Here is a 22,350-nt window from a genome sequence, read left to right as displayed (position 1 = left end):
TTGGCAGGCTTATTCAAGAGTTTTGAATTATAACCAGAGAACTAATAAGTCAATCATTTTTGGGTTGAGAGTTCAGCAAAGCAACTAATAACCTTTTGAGTTGCCTGTTTGACTAATGGCCATTAACTTTTTTGTCACATAGCCCCACTTTAAGCAGTTTAGAGGCAAAGCCTGATTCCTACTCTCTTAACTTTCATGGCATTGTTTTCATTGTAATTTTTCCATAAATCAGGCATTTTTTTTTGTTACTCTAGTGCTGCAGAGGACCATGGAGGAGGCAATTAGACAAAAACCTCAAATTTCACAAACTGGTCGCCTATGGGATAGCTGTTAATGCAAGTAAGTACTTATTAATTGCTCAGTGGATTTTACAATATCTGATGCCTAACTTCATAGTTTTGTTTTAACTCTGCCTTCCCCAAGTCTCACCCTCAGGTAAAAGAAAACTTTGCCCTTTATCTGACCCTGTAAACCTTACACAAATGGGTTTTTACATTTTCAATTTATACTTACCTATGAGTTTTCCCCTACCAAGACCTCAACTGGTCAAAGAAAAGTTGGTGAAACTTCATTTGTGAATAGTTCACCTTGTTAGTAATACAATAATAAATACTTACTTGAAAAAGGAACACTCTGTTATTCAATATAATTCACTTTGGAAATAAAATTGACCTCTGTTCAAAATCTCATTCACAGTCGTAGGAAAATGACTGTCAAATAGTATCATGGGCATTAAAAAAGAAAAAAGAAAAGAAAGATCATGTGAACAAAGTTCTGAATCGTATTGAGGTAATGGACATAAAAGGGTCTTGAAAAGACATGAAGCTTTATCAGCATATAAAGTGTTATTGCTATTATTATATTTCTAATTCAAGAGGAAGGCACTAGAAATTAGCATCCAAGGCCAAGGGTAAACTCCAATGAGGAAGAAAGGAGGAGGAGCAGTCATCAACCAGCTTGTGGTTTTGCTGGAAAACAAAGACACTGAAATAAAAGGCTATCTGAGCGATAAAGAGTTATGATTCAGGACTGTTTCTCTCAAACTAATTTAACTATAAAATGTTTTCCTCATTTGTTTTTATCCTCTCATGCATTAAAAAAAGCAGAGTAAAAGGAACACTCAAAACAAATGTGAATTTAATTAAGCAACAAGACATGACAGACGATGCCCGAGTGCCAATTAACACAACTTTGGGTGTGCAGTGAGACACGAGGGGAAGATGCTCCCACTGATTGTCTTCAGCGCTGGATTAAACCAACCCGAGAACTGCTTTGTAAAAGGTCTTTGTGGTTTGTTAGGAAATAAGAGTAAAAAGACATCGTGTCCTAGAGAAAACCAGCTCAGGGATAAAGGGGAAAAAATAAGGCTCGTTCATCTTTGTATTCCAAGGCCCACAATAGTGCTGAGTATGCGTAGGCACCAATGACTTTTCATGAATGAGCGAATGCATGAAGGAATAAGACTCAGGGAAACAGATTTTGGTTCAGGAATGGAATTCTTTTCCGGACCTTGAAAATTATCTAAAATTAGAATGAAGTTCCCCTAAGAATACTGAATTCCCCATCATGGGTGATGTCCAAACAGAGACCAGATCGCTCCTTGATAGGCTCATCACAGAAGGAATTCAAGAAATCTCCAGGCTTCCTTTAAAATCTTAAATAGCTTGATTTCTGCATAACAGAGTAAAATGGCAACAATATTATTACAATACGATAGCTTTAAGACAGACTTGAATTCAAAGAGAAAGTTTTAAAGATATTACAGAGAGAAGGGGGGAAAAAACAGCCAGCATCAAAATACATCAGAAAAGAGGCCAGGCATGGTGGTTCATGCCTATAATCCCAGCACTTTGGGAGGCTGAGGCAGGTGAATTGCTTGAGCTCAGAAGTTCAAGACCAGCCTGGGCAATATGGTGAAAGCCCGTCTCTACCAAAAATACAAAAAAAATTAGCTGGGCGTGGTGGTGCCTGCCTGTGGTCCCAGCTACTTGGGAGGCTTTGGCGGAAGGATCGCTTGAGCCCAGGAGGTGAAGGTTGCAGGGAGCTAAAATTGTGCCACTGCACTCCAGCCTGGGCAACACAGAAAGACCCCATCTCAAAAAGAAAAAAAAATACAACAGAAAAGAAAGCAAAGAATAATAAAAATGTGTGTTATGAAATAGTTTTCTCCTTAAAATTTTGGGCATGTACATTTCTTTATATGTAATCATGTATCAATAATACCAATGCATGAGAAACATATAATGAATATCCCCCGTGTTAAAGATACTGTGAAAGCAGCTATAACTTTCTGAAACTTGTGTGGTAAGGGCTGTTTTAGGATGGAGTATAATTTAGTATAAGCAGCAGTTGACTAAAATCAGGTAACCAAATTATTTTATACTCCTGCTACTGATTGGTAGTGTGATAGCTGATAAGTTCCTCATGCTCTTTCTTCTGTGGAGTTAAAAGAATACTAATACAGGCCAGGCGTGGTGGCTCACACCTGTAATCCCAGCACTTTGGGAGGCCACAGCGGGTGGATCATCTGAGTTCAGGAGTTGGAGGCCAGCCTGACCAACATGGTGAACCCCGTCTCTACTAAAAATGCAAAAATTAGCCAGGTATGGTGGTCACGCCTGTAATCCCAACTACTTGGGAGGCTGAGGAAGGAGAATCGTCTGAACCCAGGAGGTGGAGTTTGCAGTGAGCCAAGAATGCCCCATTGTACTCCAGCCTAGGCAATAAGAGCAAAACTCTGTCTCAAAAAAAAAAAAAAAAATTTCAATGTGATGTGCAGATTATTGTCAGGACCAGAGTTAGTTGGAAATTTGCAGAATACAGGGTTATTCACTTGCTGCTATTGCAAATAAAATCAAGTCCAAAGGCCTTAGCCTGACTAAGGGCTCCAATGACCTGGCGTGTGCCCCCTGCCTGTGCCCCCGCCGCAGTCTTATCTCCTGCCACATCCCCCTGGCTTTTCCCCTTGGGCACACCCAGCTCCTGGGAGTTCCTAAGCATTCTATGCCTTTGCTCCAGGGATCGCCTTTGCCTGAAATGCTCTTCCCTCCTCATGGTGCTAAATGGGTGAGACATGGCCATGCCCAGGACTCATATCCTGGCCCATCTCCCCCAATGCAGCCACTTCACCGAGGGCCCTAAGGTCATACTTTCTACCACAGAGTGAAATTCATTCCCCAGAGGCTGATCACCTCCAGGGCTGAGCCTGTGCCTTACGCATCTTGGCTGCCCTGGTCCCTGGCACACAAGAGGTCCTCAACAAATTTGGTGAAAACTGAGGATGAGTAGGAGTCAGTCAGCAGGCAAGAGGGGTTGAAGGAATCACTGGGAATGGTACAGGACACATATGCATGAGTTGTTCAGGGAGTCATGAGCAGTCTGGGGTGGGCTGAACAGAGTGTGGGGAGGGAAAAGATTCAAACGATGCCAATTGTCCAAGATAATACATTCACATTCTGCTGCAACCAGAGAAAGCAGGGTGCCCTTTCTCCCTCTTTCCCTCACACGACCCTGGAGAGAATCAAGTGTTCTCTCCGGCCCCCTTCCTCCTGAACCCCACTGCTTTGCCAGGCTCCCAGATGTCTCCTGGGGCTCCCCCAGCAGGGTCAGAACTGCGACCCAGAGCAAAGTGCCCCTCATCCCATTCCTCCATGGCAACCAGCAGAGCTGCGGTGTTTCCACTCCCTGCAAATGCAGGAGGCTGGGGAGAAAGCTCTTCGCTTCTCCCAAACCCTGACAAAGCAATTATTACATTTCACATGAACGAAGAAATGCGTCTGGCAACTGCGCTTTTAGGAGGAAAAAAAAATGCTAAGCCTTGGTTTCATGGAAACACCTCTGCTTTTCACATTTTATTCTTCTGGTAGATTCACTTGGGAGCAGCTGAAAATGTCCCTGCGCTTATTTTATTAGCATCGCCCATTATGCTGCATTTCAAATAGCCGGCTGGCTTAATAGAGGTGTGTAACCTTGGAAAAAGTGCGACCACATCGAAGTTTGCGTGCCAACCTCTAATTTCTCATCCGTTCCCCTATAAGCTGAACTTCAGGCTTTAATTGGTCAAATCATTAAAGGATGTAATTAGAGACTGGTGGAAGAAGGCGAGGGAGGAGGAGGGAAGAGGCAAAACAATGGTATCTGTAATCAAGGACATCGTGGAAAATGCAGTGACAGGAACTCTTCTTTTGGCTTCCTGCCTTCCTGGTCGTCTGCCTGTGATAAGAGCTGCCGGAGCATTCTTCAACCACTAATAAATCATTTTCAGGGACCTATAACCCCACGGGTATAAAAATCATAGTTTCACAGCCTCTTCGTTCTTATTAATGCAGATCTTTCTGGAGTCCCAGGTCCACAGCAGACCTTGAAGACCCTTCCAATTGAAAAGTAGTACTTTGAGCTCCACCTTCCATCAAGGGGTGTCTAAATAGTGACCCAGGCAGCTCTCCGTGGCAGAGTCGGCAGCTTGCTTCTGCCAGGTTCCAGGAGTGAACAATTAGCCGAGTGCAGCTCCTGATGAGTTGCTAAAATTAGTCTACAAACATCAATAAACATAACAAGGGCAGGGTGAGAGGAGAGAGCACAGAATAAGGGTGCCCAGAAAATAAAGGTTTGGAGATGCAGCCTTGAGAATAGCCCTAAAGGCACAAACTCTTCAGTCCTGACCCCTCAAGGATTGCTCCTAACGGGTTCCCCCTGAGGCTCTGGGAGCTTAAGGGAAGCTCCATCCCCAGTCCTGCCTGACAGGATTTAATGTGATTTACAAATGCGTGGCACACACAGGGTGCCAGAGTCAACGAATCCTTCTACAGAAATCAGACCACAGGTTTAAAAGTTTGCAGCCAAATTCTGGCTGCAGAAGCACAGCCAGAATCTGTCCCTGGGTCCTTGTTTCTGAAGGCTGCTTAATTGGGAGGTGACTAACTCCAAAATGACTGTTATCACTGACAGGCAGGCGGAAAGACAGCAAGGACAGACCACACTTCCAAGATTCCCCCCAATTATGCTCACTTTGATCTCCTGAAAAATAAAATGAAAGAAGGAAAGTAAAAGAACTTTTTCAGGGCAACTGGCTCTAATAGTAGCCTTTATGATTTTTGTTGTTGTTGTTCACTCTTCAATGGAAAGCTCCTTATTTGAACTCAGAAGTTCACATACCAATTAAATGCGCATGTGTAGTGTTTCCAAAATTGCTGCTCTTTAAAAGTACTTCGGGGAGAACACAAAATTATAGAAAGATCCAGCTATAGCACCTTTTAGCCTGGCACGATTGAGTGGGTTATGGGAATATGTGTCTTGCGGTCCTCCAAGGGCACAGAAGTGCGTACTGTAGACAGTCCACAGAGGCCCAGGAGGAGCTCCCCCACATAGCTAATGGTGTTGGATTTACTGCAAGACTGAAGAGCCCATTTAAGCCAGAGTTGGCTTTGGAAACATGAAAACATGAGCTTCGTGTTTGCATTACTTCCATATTGGTCTACAAATCCCTTTTAGATGATAAATATGTTCCCAGTTAACTTCAGAGAAAGACACAGGAGCCACACAGCTGGAAGGGGGCTTAGATAACCTTGTTTAGTACAATCTACCCATTTCACAGATGGGAAAAAAAGGGCCTGAAAGAAGTTAAGTGACTGAGAAGTATCCTCTTCAGTATTCTTTCTGTTACATACTAATATCAAATCTAATAACATGAAATTATATTGATGACTAAGAGAGAGAGAAATCAAACCATATCACTGTTTTATGCCATCTCTGTAGCCCTTGTCCTTGTAACGTAAACAGCATGGCTACTTATATTTTTAAAAACCTAAAATGTAGAAAGGAAGGAATAGAAAACATAATGTCTAAAAAAGAACAAAAATAGTATCTCCCCGGTGTCTATCAAGTCACAACAATTCTGAATTTAGCGGTTGGTATATCTTTAGTTCCAAGCCAAGATTGCTGTAAAATTAGGATCAGATCTAAGAGGAAAATAAAATGTTTAGACAGACAAAATCGGCATAGGCAGTTTTCTCTCTGAGAATGCCTGAGATAAATAAATAAAATATTCCACTTTGTATGTTCTACCTTGTGAAAGAAAACAAAATGGAGGTAGCGAGAGCAAGGGAACATGTAAGACATGAACTTTAAAGTGTGTGACAAATACTGGAGAGAATAGTTTTTACACATTCCCTCAGAAGCTGCCTCTTGAAAACCATCTGGGGCTTTCTTGTACTCCTTCATTAGTTTCTTCAGCTCTGTTACGGGAGACCTGGCAATAAGAATAAATAAATAGTTGAATATCTTTGTTCATTCAATCAACATACTTAAATTTAGTTTAACAGTGTCAAATTCTCATGTGGAAATCAATCTAACAGAAAACAAATTGCAATCAACAACTCATTACAGGGGAGAAGAACGTTATAAAATATAAGGCAAGGCGTGGTGGCTCACGCCTGTAATCCCAGCACTTTGGGAGGCCAAGGAAGGCAGATTGCCTGAGCTCAGGAGTTTGAGACCAGCCTGGGCAGCATGATGAAACCCCATCTCTACTAAAAATTAGCTGGGCATGGTGGCGCGTGCCTGTAATCCCAGCTACTCAGAGGCTGAGGCAGGAGAATTGCTTGAACCCGAGAGGCAGAGTTTGCAGTTAGCTGAGATCATGCCATTGCACTCTGGCCTGGGTGACAGAGTGAGACTCTGTCTCAAAAAAAAAAAAAAAAAGTTATAAAATATAAAAAACTTATCCAGCAAAAAAAAAGTTATAAAATATAAAAAACTTATCCTGCCTTCTCTTTCTGACTATCACATATGGATTATGCAATGGTAAACACATCAGTTAACTTGGTCCGAAGCTCAGTTTGTATTTCTGTAAATTGGGAACAGCTTCACTCCCTGTCTGGAGCGCCCTAGTCTATGGAGAGAGAATTAAAGAAAGCTAGGAGGAGAGGAGTGAGGGTCAAGGGGAAGAATATAAAAGGAACATTCCCACCAACCTACAACGAGGACTCCAAATGTTGTGATCAGCCAGAAGCCTTAGAAACGGTTGGACTCTAGATTAAAGACACCAGGTAAACCATTGAGAGTTTTATCTAAGCCCATAGAAAAAACTAGTTTTCAATTAAAAATCAGGTATGATAATTTCTCATTAGTCAAACAAAGCAATACAGCTTGATGGTCAAAAGATGGGGCACCAAGTCACGCAAACCACTAAACCACTTTCATCACGAATCAACAACAAATTCCTTAACTCTTTGAATACTGGTCTGTGAAATGAGAAGAAGGTTGATACCTGAGGAGGGTTAAATCAGATAATATGCCTACAGCATTTACAACAGTGTCTGTTGTATAGTAAACATTCAATATGTTTGCTATGAGATGCACTACCTGCTTTTTAAACACTTAGAGATAATTATCAGAAAACAGCAATTAGGAATACTGGACAATGTTTGTGTTCAATTTAGCAAATAGTTTCCATTTTGCATGTAGCATATTGGAAAGGACTCCTGCTAGATAAGCCTTTCCAGCTTTGTGGATGCTGAGGCTAAACAAGGCAGCCCCTTCATAGACATGGCTGTATATGTGACAAAGCACCTCGGGAGGAAATATAGTACCTCGTGGGTGCTAAGCTCTCTGAAGCCATAAGGAGGCAGTAAACATCATGATGCAGAAACACTATCACGTGCCTTGTTTTCTTGGGTGAGCCTCAACCTGAAGTATATTTGACTTGACTTTCAACTTAAAAGCTAAAGAAAAATCTGCAATATATTTTATATATATATATATATATATATATATCGCACATATATATGTATATATCGGCAGAGAAAACACTACTCCAACAAGGTTGTATTTATAGATTGATTTTCCAACCCTTTCATTACCTCTTCTACCTTTCTTTAATCCCATTGTCACTAAGCAAATAATTGTCAAATACAAACTGGTGCTGAGGTTTCAAGGATGAATAAAGTCCATCCTTGAGAAGTCAAAGTTCATCAGGGGGTACAGGGATAAATAGATACTGCAACAGTAATATCTGAGGAATGCTATGGTCATGCTATCATTTGTGCTGGTGAAATTGAAGAATGTGTGATAGAAGTCAACTTTTGAAGTGAGTTGTAAGGCATGAGTAGAAAATTTTGCAAATCAGAAAAGGGAGTGATAGCAGGAACTCAGGTAACAAAGAAAAGAGGTTGCATAGAAGATAGCATTTCTAAATAAATCTGCTTCTAGGACCACAGGGACCAAAATGACATGAATATTCTCAGAAGTTCTTGCTGTTTTCTTTTTCCCCATCACATCTTCTTCCACACCTCAACCCACAATGTACGGCCACGGAGGATCCCGTAACTCACTCACAACCTGTATATACCGTATGATAGTCATAGGCCCTGCTACTTCTCACTGTGGGTGCAGAAGAAAAGAAAGTATCAACTGGGAAATTATCTATACCCTGGGCAATGAATTCTCATTCACACACGAATCTGATCCCAATGGCAGTTATCAACTGGCCACCCAGCGGGAGTTTCATTTGCAGGAAAAGCATCAGTATGTCGTTGTCTAGCTGTGACTGCTGGCTTCCCAAAAGATTTGGAAAGAGCAGCATCAGACACAGAATCCTCAGGCCAGACGATGCTGTGTTCTTAAGCTTGTTCTCTTCATTTAGAATTTAGACATCACCAAGTCCCAGAATTAGAAAGCTCCATTTACTTCTTAAGAATATACAGAAGGTATGTTTAGTTCCATAAATAATGGCTTATTTCAATCCACCAGGAATAACACATGCAAATTTATGTGCGAATGTGTATGTGCAGGGGTATATATACATATAGAGTAGTCCCTCCTTGTCTGCGGGGTATACATTCCAAGACCCACAGCAGATGCCTGAAACAGTGGATAGTACTGACCCCGACTGCCATCCATCGGAACATGTTCCGTTTCAGGTCTTCCACCCACAAATGTAAAGCTTTTTTCATCATAAATAAGCACTTATCATGCATTGTGGCTGTAAATTTTGCAGTTTGAGGTGTGATAGCGAAACTAGCACAAATGTCTTTTTTCTTCTTCACAATTTCAGATAGAAGATTTGTTTTTACCGTAGATCTTAGCAACTTCCACATGCAGTTTCTTTCCTTTCCTTATTAAGTAGAGAACTTTCCCCTTTTCACTCAAAGGAAGCACTTGATGGCTTCTCTTTGGCGTAGCCGAATTGCCAGCATCACTACTTTTCCACTTGGAGGCCATTTTTAAGTAAAATAAGGATGACTCACACACAAACACTGGGATACCGTGACAGTTGATCTGATAACCAAGAGGGCTACTGGATATGCTGGACAAAGGGATGATTCACATCCCAGGTGGGACAGAGCGGGATGTCATGAGATTTCATCATGCTACTCAGAATGGCATGCAGTGTAAAACACGAATTGCTTATTCCTGGAATTTTCCATTCGATATTTTCTGACTGTGGTTCACCTCAGGTAACTGAAACCGGGGAAAGTGAAACTTCAGACTGGGGAGACTACTGTATACTAAAATGTGTAAAGGAATAAACAGAAAATACAGTGTCTGAAAGAGAACAAAAACAATATCTCTCCTGGCATTTATCATTTACATCATATACATACATATCAGCATGTATAGTGTACAGTATTCTAGAATAATGCTTTCCGATTTCTTAAGAAGTTATATATAATTATTTCTTTTAGAATTATATCATATATAATTACACTGAGCTATCATAACATTTATTCCACTTCCATGATAACTATACACTTTAAATTATGATGAACTGAGATTTACTTTATTTATTAATATAACTTAAATAAATGTGGAGATTTTTGTACAGTATCTTTGGAAGTATTCAATCCACTCCACTCAAAGCACTGGGAAAGATGTGTAAATAAATCACTTTTCCTTGGGGATTACAAAAACCAGAACAGAGAAACTTGAGCACAGAGACATTGCATTTTTTAGTAACTAGGGAGAAAGCAAGCCACAGGGTGCATGTTTGGTGTCGTCTCCTCTTCCTAGCCATCCACAGCGTGGCGCATTTCTTCAACCTGGAACGCTACCACTGGAGCCAGTCTGAGGAGGCCCAGGGACTTCCGGCTGCACTTTCCAAGCTGGGCAACGCCCCTAATGAGAGCTACCTCAACCCTGTCCGGACCTTCCCCACAGTGAGTTCCTGCATGCTAACAAGCTTCTCCCCTGAAAAATCTGTCCTTTTCCAGTCCTCTAATCAGGAACGCTATATTGAAAAGCTTTTAATAAAAGAGCTGGAGAATGAATTTACATGTGAATTTGTTTTTAATTTCACATTTTCTAGAAAGTTATTTTCTTATCATTAATGTTGCTGGGAAGTTATGAGCAAGGAGAAAAAGATATGTCACCTAATTAATTTATATATCTATATATACACACACACACACACACACACACACACTAGAAATGCAGTAACCTGTTAAATTCCTAATATTTTAAAATTTAACATTTTAAAAGCAGTTCATGATTAGATATTTTTCACTGATGTTAGACTCTTAAAGAAGGTGAAGTGCCATCTAAACACAGAGATTATAAATTGGATGTCTTCATTTTCAATCTGCAGATTGTTTTCCGGATCTCTTCTCTGAATGCCTCATACATTGGCACATATGTGAATAGCTGCTTTGCCAAATCAGATACTGGGCAAAGCCGCTAATTTCATAATGAGAGCTGCATGGCCAGTGACATCATTAATGCTAATTACCTGTGTGCACAGACTGTCAGCAGCCATGGGGAACAGAAAGAAAACCAAAAATGTCACCACAGCAATTTATGTTCTGAGATGAAGACAGTCGTCTCCCTTAATTCACCCCTACCTCTTTCTTTGTGGATGATCTCAATTTTTTTTCCATGTACCACCATATTGGCATATGTGTGCAGCACGTTGACCAAACTAAAAATATCTTTATTGCCCAAGAAAAGCCCTAAGGCAATACACTTCAGCAATGAAAATCCCTCCATTCTTATCCAGGCCATCTCTTTAAGTGACCATTTCCCCATGCAGCCTTATTTAAAGAACAAAAACTCAAAATCTGGTTTTGGGACACTTGTTCCCTGTCATGTCCCCTAATTAGCCTAAGATGATTTTCAGTATCAGGCCATTGATCAGGTTTAGTTGAGCTACCTTTTCTTTTATTTTTTATTTTTATTTATTTATTTTTTTTGAGACGGAGTCTCGCTCTGTTGCCCCGGCTGGAGTGCAGTGGTGCGATCTCGGCTCACTGCAAGCTCCGCCTCCCGGGTTCACGCCATTCTCCTGCCTCAGCCTCCCAAGTAGCTGGGACTACAGGTGCCTGCCACCACGCCCAGCTAATTTTTTGTTATTTTTAGTAGAGACGGGGTTTCACCCTGTTAGCCAGGATGGTCTTGATCTCCTGACCTCGTGATCCGCCCGCCTCGGCCTCCCAAAGTGCTGAGATTACAGGCGTGAGCCACCGCGCCTGGCTTGAGCTACCTTTTCTTAGCTGACAGCTATTGGAAGCAAAAATTTCACACTTCCGAATCAGAACTACAGCTGCCCTAAACGAGTGGGGATGCCTTTGTGTCAGTCCATTGAATCACAGCATTTGTCTGGGCACCTACTGAGGTTACCGTTTTTCCCCACTAAGAGGCTGGAAAATCCATTGCTACACACACTCAAGAATAAATCTCAACATTTTGCATAGTCTATATAATAAATAGTATTTATTAAAAATACTTTTCAAGCAATGTGATTATATATTTTACTAGCAAAATAATTAAGCTACTTCCAATGCAGTAATTTCAAAATTTTAGAAGCAATATACTATGTAAGTACTAATTAAGCTCAGGAAACCCTCTAGTTTAGGGTATTTGGAGAGAGATGAGTATCAATAACACAGAGTGTACATTATAGAGCATTTTTAGAGATGCAGTGGGATTGTTTTGGAGGATAAATTGCAACTCTAACCAGTCTATAAATGTGTTGCAAGAACAGAGACATGGCGATTTGCCTTAATAGGCAAGAAAGAATGATGTGAAATTAGCACATCATATGATGTAAACGGATTTCTAAAATGCCTGAATGTACTTGAAAAGAAAATATTTTAAATGTTTGAGACATACCCCTTTCAATTTTATTTCCACTCTTTGCTCTATGAAGAAAAAATAAACAATGAAGAAGTCCCTGTCCAAATTACCTCCAGATCTCAAAGCCACCCAAATTAATGAGATTTTACTGACAAAAGATATAGTGAGTTTATTGAGCTCGTGGCCGTCTCAACGATAGTAACACAATGTATGAATACTAATGACTTGGCAAGAACATGGGAAACTCACAATGAAAATAAACTGCTGTGTGATGCATATTCTAAAAGGCTATTTTACTGTCCCTTGCACTCACAGGTCAGAATTCTGGCCGTTTAGCGGTGTCCACCAGATAAGAATAGCTGCACCTTTATTGATCACCTAGGATTTACCAAGCCTTATTCCAGGCCCCCGGAGATGGCGTGAAAGAAATGCAAGTCATGGTCTTTCCAATTAAAAAGCAAGAGCAAGGAACAACTACCAGGGGAACTGAGTGTGCAGCTGCTTTATTAGGAACGCCCCAACGGACCTCTCAAAAAAATGTGTTTATTAATGTTAAAATGCAATTAAGCATGGTGATCCGCATAGTTATTTTAAAGATGAAAAACTTAAAACTCAGATTTATTTTGCAATATTTTATCTTAAAATGCTCTTTTCATGCTGCCCTAATTTCAATTCAACATAATAACTTTGTTGTTTTTTTTTTTTCTTTTTTCCCATTTTGTTATTGTTGCTGTTGTTTTAGACACAGGGTCTCACTCTGTCTCCCAGAATGGAATGCAGAGGCAGCATCACGGCTCATTGCAGCCTCACACTCCTGGGACCAAGTGATCCTCCCATCTCAGCCTACTGAGTAGCTGACACTATAGATAGGCTCAAGCCACCATGCCCAGCTTTTTTTTTTTAATTTATTTATGCAGGGTTTTTTTCCAGTATAATAACTTTGATGTGAAATGATTTACACAAATAAAAAAATACGATTGATGAAATGGTATTTTATGAAATTTTAGCAAAGCAAGTAACCACCGTAAGCTGGTGGGAAGGGGCAGGAAGAGGAAGCTCACTTCTTGAGCTGCACCTGCATCCTCGCTGAGGCTAACATGCTTCTGAGTGAAACACTGTGAATGGCTCCCTGCTTGAAATCTCAAGTACTGGTCCTAAAAATGAAAAAAAAAAAAAAAAATATATATATATATATATATATATATATATATATGCCAAGATATTTAATGTCACAGTGTTTTTTGTTTCTTTTTTTTTTTTTTTTTTTTTTAGAACACAACCACTGAATTGCTAAGGACAATAGCGGGCGTCACCGGCCTGGTGATCTCTCTGGCTTTAGTCTTGATCATGACCTCGTCAACCGAGTTCATCAGACAGGCCTCCTATGAGTTGTTCTGGTACACACATCATGTTTTCATCATCTTCTTTCTCAGCCTGGCCATCCATGGGATGGGGTAAGTCCACACTGTGCTCCTCTGCAAGGATTTTATCTCTGAGAGTCCCAAAATAATCTTAGAAAGTCCTTTAGACGAAGGAGTCCGGCGTGCGATGACTAAAGGACTCGTACAATGTGTGAAAAGCACATTGACTGTAGCAAATTCTTTTTCAGTAACACTGAAAATAAGCTACATAGATGGTGAAGTATTATATTTATTTTTCCTCGCTGACTTTGTTAGTGAGTCTTGGCATGTTTATAAAATTCAGGAATCCTGATGAATGCAGGATGACAGTAGATCTGTGTTTCATTCAGTACCTGTTCTGCAATCCAATTTATGTGAGATTACTCAGGATATATATTTTTGACACCAAGATTTCACTTCTGCTTAACCAAAACCATCAACTAGGAAACCCAGTGTTCGGGCAGGGACAATGTGTGGCATGGACAGTCCGGTGTGGGGTCCAGATCCAGCTCTGACACCAGTTATCAGAGTAGGTCCTTCAGGTCCTCTGGGCCTCAGTTTCCCCATTTGACCTCTAGGACTCCATTTTGCTCAGACATCCCGTAAAACACTGTTACGGCATTCAACACCTGCCTGATATGGTTCATCTCTTCATCAGGAAGCTAGCATAGCCCCTGATGTGTTCACCCTCAAATATAATGCTTTTCAATACTTTAAATATTAATAAATGGCCCTGGACTAATGAATCAATTGCTGTCTGTGAACTAGCTTGTCCCTTTTCATTATTTCAAAAACTGATTGCCTTTTTTTCCATTTTACAATTTTCAAAGCACATTCATATACATGATCAACTTGACCCTCACAACAGTCCTGTCATGTAGAGAAGGTGTTGTTGTCCCCATTTCATAAAGAGGAAAAAGGTGTTCTGAGGGTTAAGTGATGCCCTCAAGGTCCCATGATGAATAAACGGCAGAGTCAGATCTAGGACACCAGTCTTTGGACTATCAAACCTTTACTCTGATTTAGCAAGCCCTGGAAGAACAAGTCTTCCGTTTTATGAATTAAACCTTCCTCAACACCAGCAAGAATGTGGCCGGCAATGTTGCTAACGCCCTTTTTGGCTTACCAGCAGCAACTCCTCTGTTCCTGCACCGCAGAATACCCCCTTCCGCCCCTCATTCTCCCACCATTGCCGCTGCTGAGCGCAGAGGGTCCTGTCCCGGAGGTGGCCTCCATCTCTGCACGGACCTGGAAGAGCAAGCGCATAGCTGCAGAGTGGCATGGCCTAGGAAGTCACACATGCCTTGGTGACTCTGGATCCCATGTAGGGCCCACAGACAACCCTTTGGGATTTGCCCCTCCGCAAGTCAACAGCCCCTCCAGTCTCCCTCCTCACCTTCTCAGCCCCCTACTTCTGGATGGGGGTGGCTGGTCTGCCGCTGCCACTGCCTGTGCCTAAGACTTCTCCCATGGTCCCTCAGCTGGGGGACAGAAACACATCTTCCAAGGAAGAAGTGCCCCTGAGGGTGCATTTTACCCTAAAAGACCGCCTGTGCCTCTGCTGAGCCTTAGTAACCGGGTCAGTGCACGTTCACCCGTACTCTGCTGCCTGGCTAGAGGCTTTCCATTCTCTTTCAGCTAGAGGTCTCTGGGACTGGCTTTTCTGAATGTGGAAATCTCAACATTCCTTTTTGTACTTGAGGGGGGCAAGGTGGATGTGTATAGTCCTAGTGTGTTCCAACTCAGAGACTGTCAGTACTCCCTTTCTACTGCTGATTCTGCCCCCGACGACGGGGTTGTTAACCCCTGAAGCACATTTATGAGGCTATCTATAACCCAGGGGAGTCTAGAAGCCCTATTCACAGACATAATGTGCTTACCCCCCTAAACATACGTCCCCCGCATCAACACCCTGGTGCATTGTAGAAGCACAAGAGAATTTCAATGGGCAGTGTTTTTCATTGGAGATATTTTTGATATCCAAATAACATCTCATAAGATGAAGTTTTTTAGTCATTTTAACCTAGTTGAAAAGCTTATTTTAGGATAAGGGCCTCATTTAATCTTCTCAGTGTGAAGTATTCTACAGCTACTGTTTACAGCGAAAGCAATTTGCAAATCTACACAAAGTGCCAAGTGAAAGTAGGATTATTGGAATGTGTTAAGGCCCACTAATCTTCCTATTATGGGATGGCATAGAGGAAGACATTTCAAAAGTTTAAAATTTTTAAAAGATACAGCATTTGCGGAATGACATGAGGCTTCTTTGAGACACTATGGGGAATGCTGCCTACAGCCTGGGAATGAAAGTGTTTAAGTGTCTGCAATCTTTCCTCTGACTCTCACTTACCATTCACCCTGCCTATGTCTGGGCATCATTTGTACATTGGAGATTTACAGATAGTTTTTCTCATCTAACTCAGAGGGATGTTATCAAGTTTGGATGGCTTCCATAAAACAGACTGGGACAAAGGCCAAGATGTCAGTTCTAGCTGACACCAGGCTGTTTCCAAGGGCGTATTACTGCTCCCTCCCCCATGCCCTGTGATATGACAGGGGCCACACCACTCCACAGGCTGTCCAGGACATAAGTCTGTGTGATGCTAAGGTTTCTCAGTCTAGAGTAGCATGTTTCTCAAAACAGATCAATGCATTTTATTCATAAACATCTAGGAACTGAACAATTCCCAGATTCCCTGACCTTGATGTCTTGGGCTTTGCTGTCTGTGCACCAAGGAGGAACCCTAGGAGCTTGTACCAAAGCTCCTTGTCAAAGGTCAGTCAGGAGTGCACTCATGGCAAATATCATGTAGCAGGATTATAGGACTCTTCGTCCAGTGCTCCGTTCATTAAGACTGCCTTCTCTTTCCATTCCTAAATCTATCAATACCGTCTTGAAGACACACTCCATTGTGACATATGTTGACCGAGTCAAACACTGGCTTGCTGGTGGTCACTAGGGGAAAAAATACCATTATTCCGGGCACTTCTTTTGACTTCTTCACTTGAAGACTTCTAAGCACTCAGAAACAACCCAAGGAGGGTAGAAGTTAAATAAATCTGCAAAAGAACCAAATAGTACAAAGTTAGCCAATTAGCCCAAATCAGCAATCAGGACAAGATGAAACCTAATTAAATTCAACAGTCTACAAAAGGATGTGTTCAAACAATTTCCCTTCATTATGAATTCTCTAATATAGACACTTTCAATTTAACACAGGATACCACAGAGGGGCACTTCTTTTCTGGGATCTTCAAAGTTACTCGAAGCTTCTTAAATGCTTATTTTTAAAGAAGCTGGGGGAAATGAATGACAGCCCGAGTTTCAAGAACTGGAAGTGGTATTTCAGAGCTCACTGTAGAATGTATATCTGTGGGAGAACAAAATCAGTTTGACGTTTTTGGTTTTTTGTTTTGTTTTGCTTTTCTTAAATAACAAGTCGGATTGTTCGAGGCCAAACCCAAGACAGTCTCTGTCTGCACAACATCACCTTCTGTAGAGACCGCTATGCAGAATGGCAGACAGTGGCCCAATGCCCCGTGCCTCAATTTTCTGGCAAGGAACCCTCGGTAAGAATGAACCCAGGAGCTTTTAAAAATAAATGTCACCACAGTTAAAATATAGAGCTTGTATAGGCTTGAAAAAAAGAAAGCACATTTCACCACTAGACAAAGCCAACTCTTTATTAAGTGTGCTAATGGAGAAATCAAGTTACAGATAATTTTTAAAGAGGTTTACTGCCAAAAGCACTATGTTCAGCTTTGAAATGTATTCTTCTACTTACCTTTAAATTCTAGTGTCTGATATTGTGGGAATTCATAACAGCACAATGATGTCCCTGGAGGAGTCAGCCCTGGGCCTTACCACCCTTCTCTGTGCTCCCTGCATCCTTGGCCACCTGTCCTCTGCATAACTGCCACCCCAGTCTGAGAATTACTGGCACCCCTGCTCAAACCTAGGTCAATAAACAGCCAAACGAGGCTCAGGCCTTCTTCATAAGCTTGCCTTCTTTCTTTCGACAACTTTAGGGATCAAAAACTTAGTGTGTCAAACGCATTTACTTCTTGTTCTAATTAAGCTCCTGTAACTGAAATAATGATGATGTTAGCCAAGAAGATACTTAATTAATTTGTGTAGATGATAATGTCCACAGATCTGAAAAGTCCGATTTCCTGGGTAGGTGGTAACCATTATAGTTGGTAGCATAGGGAAAGAGAAATAATATTCCTATCTTTCAAGTGATGCTTGAAAGAAAATAAATGAAGGCCGGGCGCAGTGGCTCACGCTTGTAATCCCAGCACTTTGGGAGGCTGAGGCGGGTGAATCACGAGGTCAGGAGATCGAGACCACGGTGAAACCCCGTCTCTACTAAAAATACAAAAAATTAGCCGGGCGTGGTGGTGGGCACCTGCAGTCCCAGCTACTCGGAGAGGCTGAGGCAGGAGAATGGCGTGAACCCGGGAGGCAGAGCTTGCAGTGAGCCGAGATTGCACCACTGCACTCCAGCCTGGGCGACAGAGCGAGACTCTGTCTCAAAAAAAAAAAAAAAAGAAAAGAAATGCATGTGGCAGATAAACAGTAGGAGGAAATAAGTGTCCAAAAATACATAACTTAAAACATGGAATAACAGGGTATAATAGTATATAAATGATGAAGATTTAGGAAATTAAGTCATCAACATATGAAGAATATAAGTGATTGCATTGTTTAAAAAACAAACCCTCAAATATATTAAATTAAACACTGGATTTTAAGGGTGAAAGTACTAGGAGGAATGTTTAAAACCGAGAGAACCGGAATAGATGTGCCCATTAGACTGTGGTTCTTTTAATGGCCGGTATAGATTGTCTCTGTCTCAAACTCAACTCTCAGTAGCCACTATCCAACCTGCATATTAATGAGGAACATGAATACCTCTCTAAAATTTTCAGCTACAGCATCTCCATAAAAAAATCAATACTCCCCCACACCTCATGAATACAGACCAGGGCCTGCTCCCAGCAGCGTTTGCTGGCATTAATTATCATTAAGAGGGGGCCTTACTCATCTCTCTAACTCTCCCTTGCTCCACGTCCTTGCACACCCAAACTCAGGGTGTCACTCTCCCCCATTATTTGTAATGGATCCTGATTCAAAGCGTGTGTGGGCTATGCAATTACCGCTTGGCTGAACTGTACGATATTCTCTCTGATGTCTTATACACTGAATCTGAAAGGCATCCCAAGGACAAGGAAGGGTTCCTGCGCTCCACTGCACCACACCTACTCAGTCTCTGCAAAGCTCCATTTCTCCTCCCTTGCCTCTCTTAACTCAGGGTGTTTTCACAGTGCTCTGATCAATAGAATATGTATCATTTCTCCTTCAGCGGTTCACTGTTCCCAGTGTTAGGACAGAGAATACTTTGTACCTCACCTCGTGTAAATGGAACTGATTAAAGAAACCAGCTATACCCGGCAGTCCCTCCTCCCCTACTTGTCTCACGTGGAAAATATCAGAGACCATGTCTGATTTGACATCACCAAAATGAAGTGTGTGATGCCCCAAACTTTCTAAAATGGGTGGGGAAGATTATTTGTAAAAATATATGAAGACTGAGTGTCTTTGCAAATATCTCTTTTAGCCCATTTAGAAAGAACTGCATTCTTGCTCTCATTTCTGTAAACATCCAAAGCAATTCTCAAAAAGCTTTCTGGTTCATTCAAGCATAAGAGACCTAAGGATTCCTTTGCTCGGTCCAACCCCATCCTTCCCAGGGACGCTTCCTAGATTTCCCTTACTCTGTTCATCTTCACCACCTCATCCACAGCATAGGGGGACAAAAGGTTTATTCTCTTTGCTGTTCCGAACACATTGCTGGGCTCCACTGAGGCAGAAAAAAATAAGTGGGTCAAATTGCCTTGTGTTGCCCCCATAGATCTAGCTTTTATGAGGCCAAGAGCCCCCCAGGAAAAAAAGCAGAGGGTTGATGTAGGTGAGAAGAGGGACCACGCAAAGAGACCCAGAAATCAACAAAAAGCAGTAGACAAAACGAGAAAGGTGACTCGAAGGAAGTAAAAATAATGCTAAAAGGCTTGCGACCCATCAACAGAAGAGACAGAGCCAGATGACTGGTGAGGGAGCACTGAGTAATGGGTCAATCGGTGAGGGGTGGTGAACGTCTGAGTTCTGAAGACCGAGACATCCTTCCTGCCCCCACAGATACTATTCAAGGAGTAAGGTGGTGGATTTAGAAAACCTAGGAGGAAGTGTAGGGACATATGAAAAGGCTTGAGTTCTAGCCCTGGCTCTCTCTGGTCCACCTCGGACTCTCCAGGCAAGTCAGACCCATGTCCAGAATGTCAGGATTTTCCTTCTTTTAATTCTAAAAGAATTAGAGGATATTGAATGTTTCCAATACAAAGAAATAACCAGTGTTTGAGATGATGGATAGAGTAATTTACCCTGACCTTATCATGATACACTGTATGTATCAAAATATCATAACGTACCTCGTGAATATATACAATTATTATCTGTCTATTGAAAACAATAAAAATTTTAAAAAGAAAAAAAATTAGAGTAGATTTCCAAGAGCATGCAATATCCTAAAATTCAATGAGTTCGTGAGTTTCTAATGTTTTGGAAAACAAGCCTCAGTATCAATTTAGCGCTGGACAGAAAGGACCACGATAATATGGCAATGCACATGGGAGGTAGCCTGGGGTCTTGGTAAGAGCTCAGGCTGGGTAGTCAGGCATATCTGAGTTCACATCTCTATCAGACACCTTTGTCCCTTTATGACCTTGGACAATTTGGTTGATCTGACTGAGTCTTAACTCCTTCCTCTGTAAATTCAAGATAATACATGTGCCTCATGGGATTGTTCAGTACAAATAGAACTCTTCAAAAATTGTAACTTCCCATTTCTTCCCTTTCACTGAGGAAGACACCTTATGTTGTACAGAGAGCCTGATACAATAGCCTACTGGTAAACTGATCATCAGTAATGCACATTATACTCATCAAAAGTTAACATAGCATCTGATTTATTTAAAATGGACATTTTCACCATCACAATTCTCTAGACAATTATTCAGCCTTTTGCTGTGATTAGATAAACTTAAATTTAAGGTGCCAGGAAACTGACTTTATATTTTACTCCAAATAACTGCGTGTGTGTGTGTGTGTGTGTGTGTGTATTTCTGTGTTTATTCAGGCAGACTCTGTAGTTGTGATGCATTCTTGGCCCAAAAAATTACTATTTGAGATTTTAAAATGTAATTTTAAATGTCCTGTGTTGGGTGAGTAATGTAGCTTTGACTTTGGCTTGAGTTTGGGAGCATTTACGACCCTATCATATGTAACATAAACATCAATCTGCTTTTTTATTTCTTTGCAAATTCAATTATTTCTAATTACATAAAGGCATCATTGATCAAGTAAGCATAAAAACCAATATAGAAGAGTTTAATCTCTTAAATAAGCTTGTAAACTTCAAGAAATAATTGAATGTTATAGTATATAATACAAGGAGACATCTTTGTTGATGATAACTGGCTCAAAGTTAAAGGAAAAATATCTAAACCCCATCATGTTGTATATTGATTTGGTTCAAACTGAAAATATTTGGATTCTATTTTCATTTCCTTTTTCTCTCTCTCTCTGCTACTCTCTTCAGGCTTGGAAATGGATTTTAGGCCCTGTGGTCTTGTATGCATGTGAAAGAATAATTAGGTTCTGGCGATTTCAACAAGAAGTTGTCATTACCAAGGTATGCGTGTAGCTTTATGTCTGAATAAAAAGCCTGAGTGTAGATGAAATTTTTTTATTAGCCCGAGTTTTTAATTTGCCATTTTTATTGCAGAACTGTCTGTAATTTAGGGGCTCATCTTCTGTTCTAATAATTGCTTGTATCCTGAGCATCTTTTAGTGTGACTAATTTTGCTGAAGACAGGGATCAGGGCTCCAGACGGTACACAAAATTCTGATAAAGGTTTATTGTACAGCACTGGAATGATCCGCTTTGTCTTTATTTTGCTTTCTCTCTAGGGGGAAATGCAAGGGGAGTGAGTGTGCTTTACATGGGTCATAGTGACTTGAAGGATAATCACTTCTTCACCACGTAAAGGCACAAATTTTGCAAACAAATAACATTTTCAAATCTATACACTCTCACTGGGGACTACCAAGCAGAGGAAAGAGAAACAGTCACCATAAGTTTCAGAGCAAGAGGGACCACTGTGGGGAAGAAAAACGGAGACGAAGGATGAAGACGGAGTTCTACCCTCATGAGCAGCATGCTCCTGATAGCATTTTTCAGTCTTGCTCCCCATCCTCACATCTCCACATCCTCACAATGTTTGCCTCTTGCTGGAGGAAGATGGGAAGGGGTAGACCAAGACCAAAAAAATGCATGCCTAGGAGAGTGAAAAGGTGCCAAATACTCTCCCCCAGCTTTTGAAATGTCCAAGAAGAAACTCTCTGTTAGCCAAGCCTATCCCACTTTGCTAATACAATTTTAACAGAATCCTGTATCTCTGTAGCCGCCTTCATGAAAGCAGATGTATAGAAATTGCTTCCTATTTCTGCTTTAAGCTGTTTCTATGTTGCTGTTTTTAAGTTAAGCACCAAAGGATGTCAGGCTGTATCAAAAGCTAGACTGTAAAACTTCTGGAAACCTACTCGAGCTGTTACTAGGGAGACGGTTTAACAGCAGTGTCAGAACAGATACCAGTAGGGAGAGGGAAAACTTAGAACCAATGATTAAAATGCTGTGAAATTCTCTTTTGAACGGAAAAATACTGCCACAGTATCTAGATGCTAGATTTTGTTCCCTTATACCTCTTGTCACAAAAGAAGATAGGAGGGCCTGGAGAGATTTTTCAGGAAACAAGATAGAAATCT

General features: G+C 41.2%; 1 protein-coding gene across 1 annotated transcript in view; it reads left to right on the top strand.

Moving 5' to 3' along the window:
• NOX3 (NADPH oxidase 3) overlaps window positions 1–22,350 on the top strand; it is a 57,348-nt gene that overhangs the window by 2,060 nt on the left and 32,938 nt on the right. The window contains exons 4-8 of the mRNA XM_030809882.1: window positions 255–339; window positions 10,009–10,154; window positions 13,339–13,520; window positions 16,907–17,036; window positions 21,125–21,217. Coding sequence (XP_030665742.1) covers window positions 255–339; window positions 10,009–10,154; window positions 13,339–13,520; window positions 16,907–17,036; window positions 21,125–21,217 — 636 coding nt within the window. The remainder of the gene's footprint in view (window positions 1–254; window positions 340–10,008; window positions 10,155–13,338; window positions 13,521–16,906; window positions 17,037–21,124; window positions 21,218–22,350) is intronic.

The sequence above is a fragment of the Nomascus leucogenys genome, chromosome 3 (genome assembly GCF_006542625.1).
Source record: "Nomascus leucogenys isolate Asia chromosome 3, Asia_NLE_v1, whole genome shotgun sequence".
Taxonomy (NCBI): Eukaryota; Metazoa; Chordata; class Mammalia; order Primates; family Hylobatidae; genus Nomascus; species Nomascus leucogenys.
Note: the sequence above shows the minus strand (reverse complement) of the source record. Positions and strands in the feature narration are given on the sequence as shown.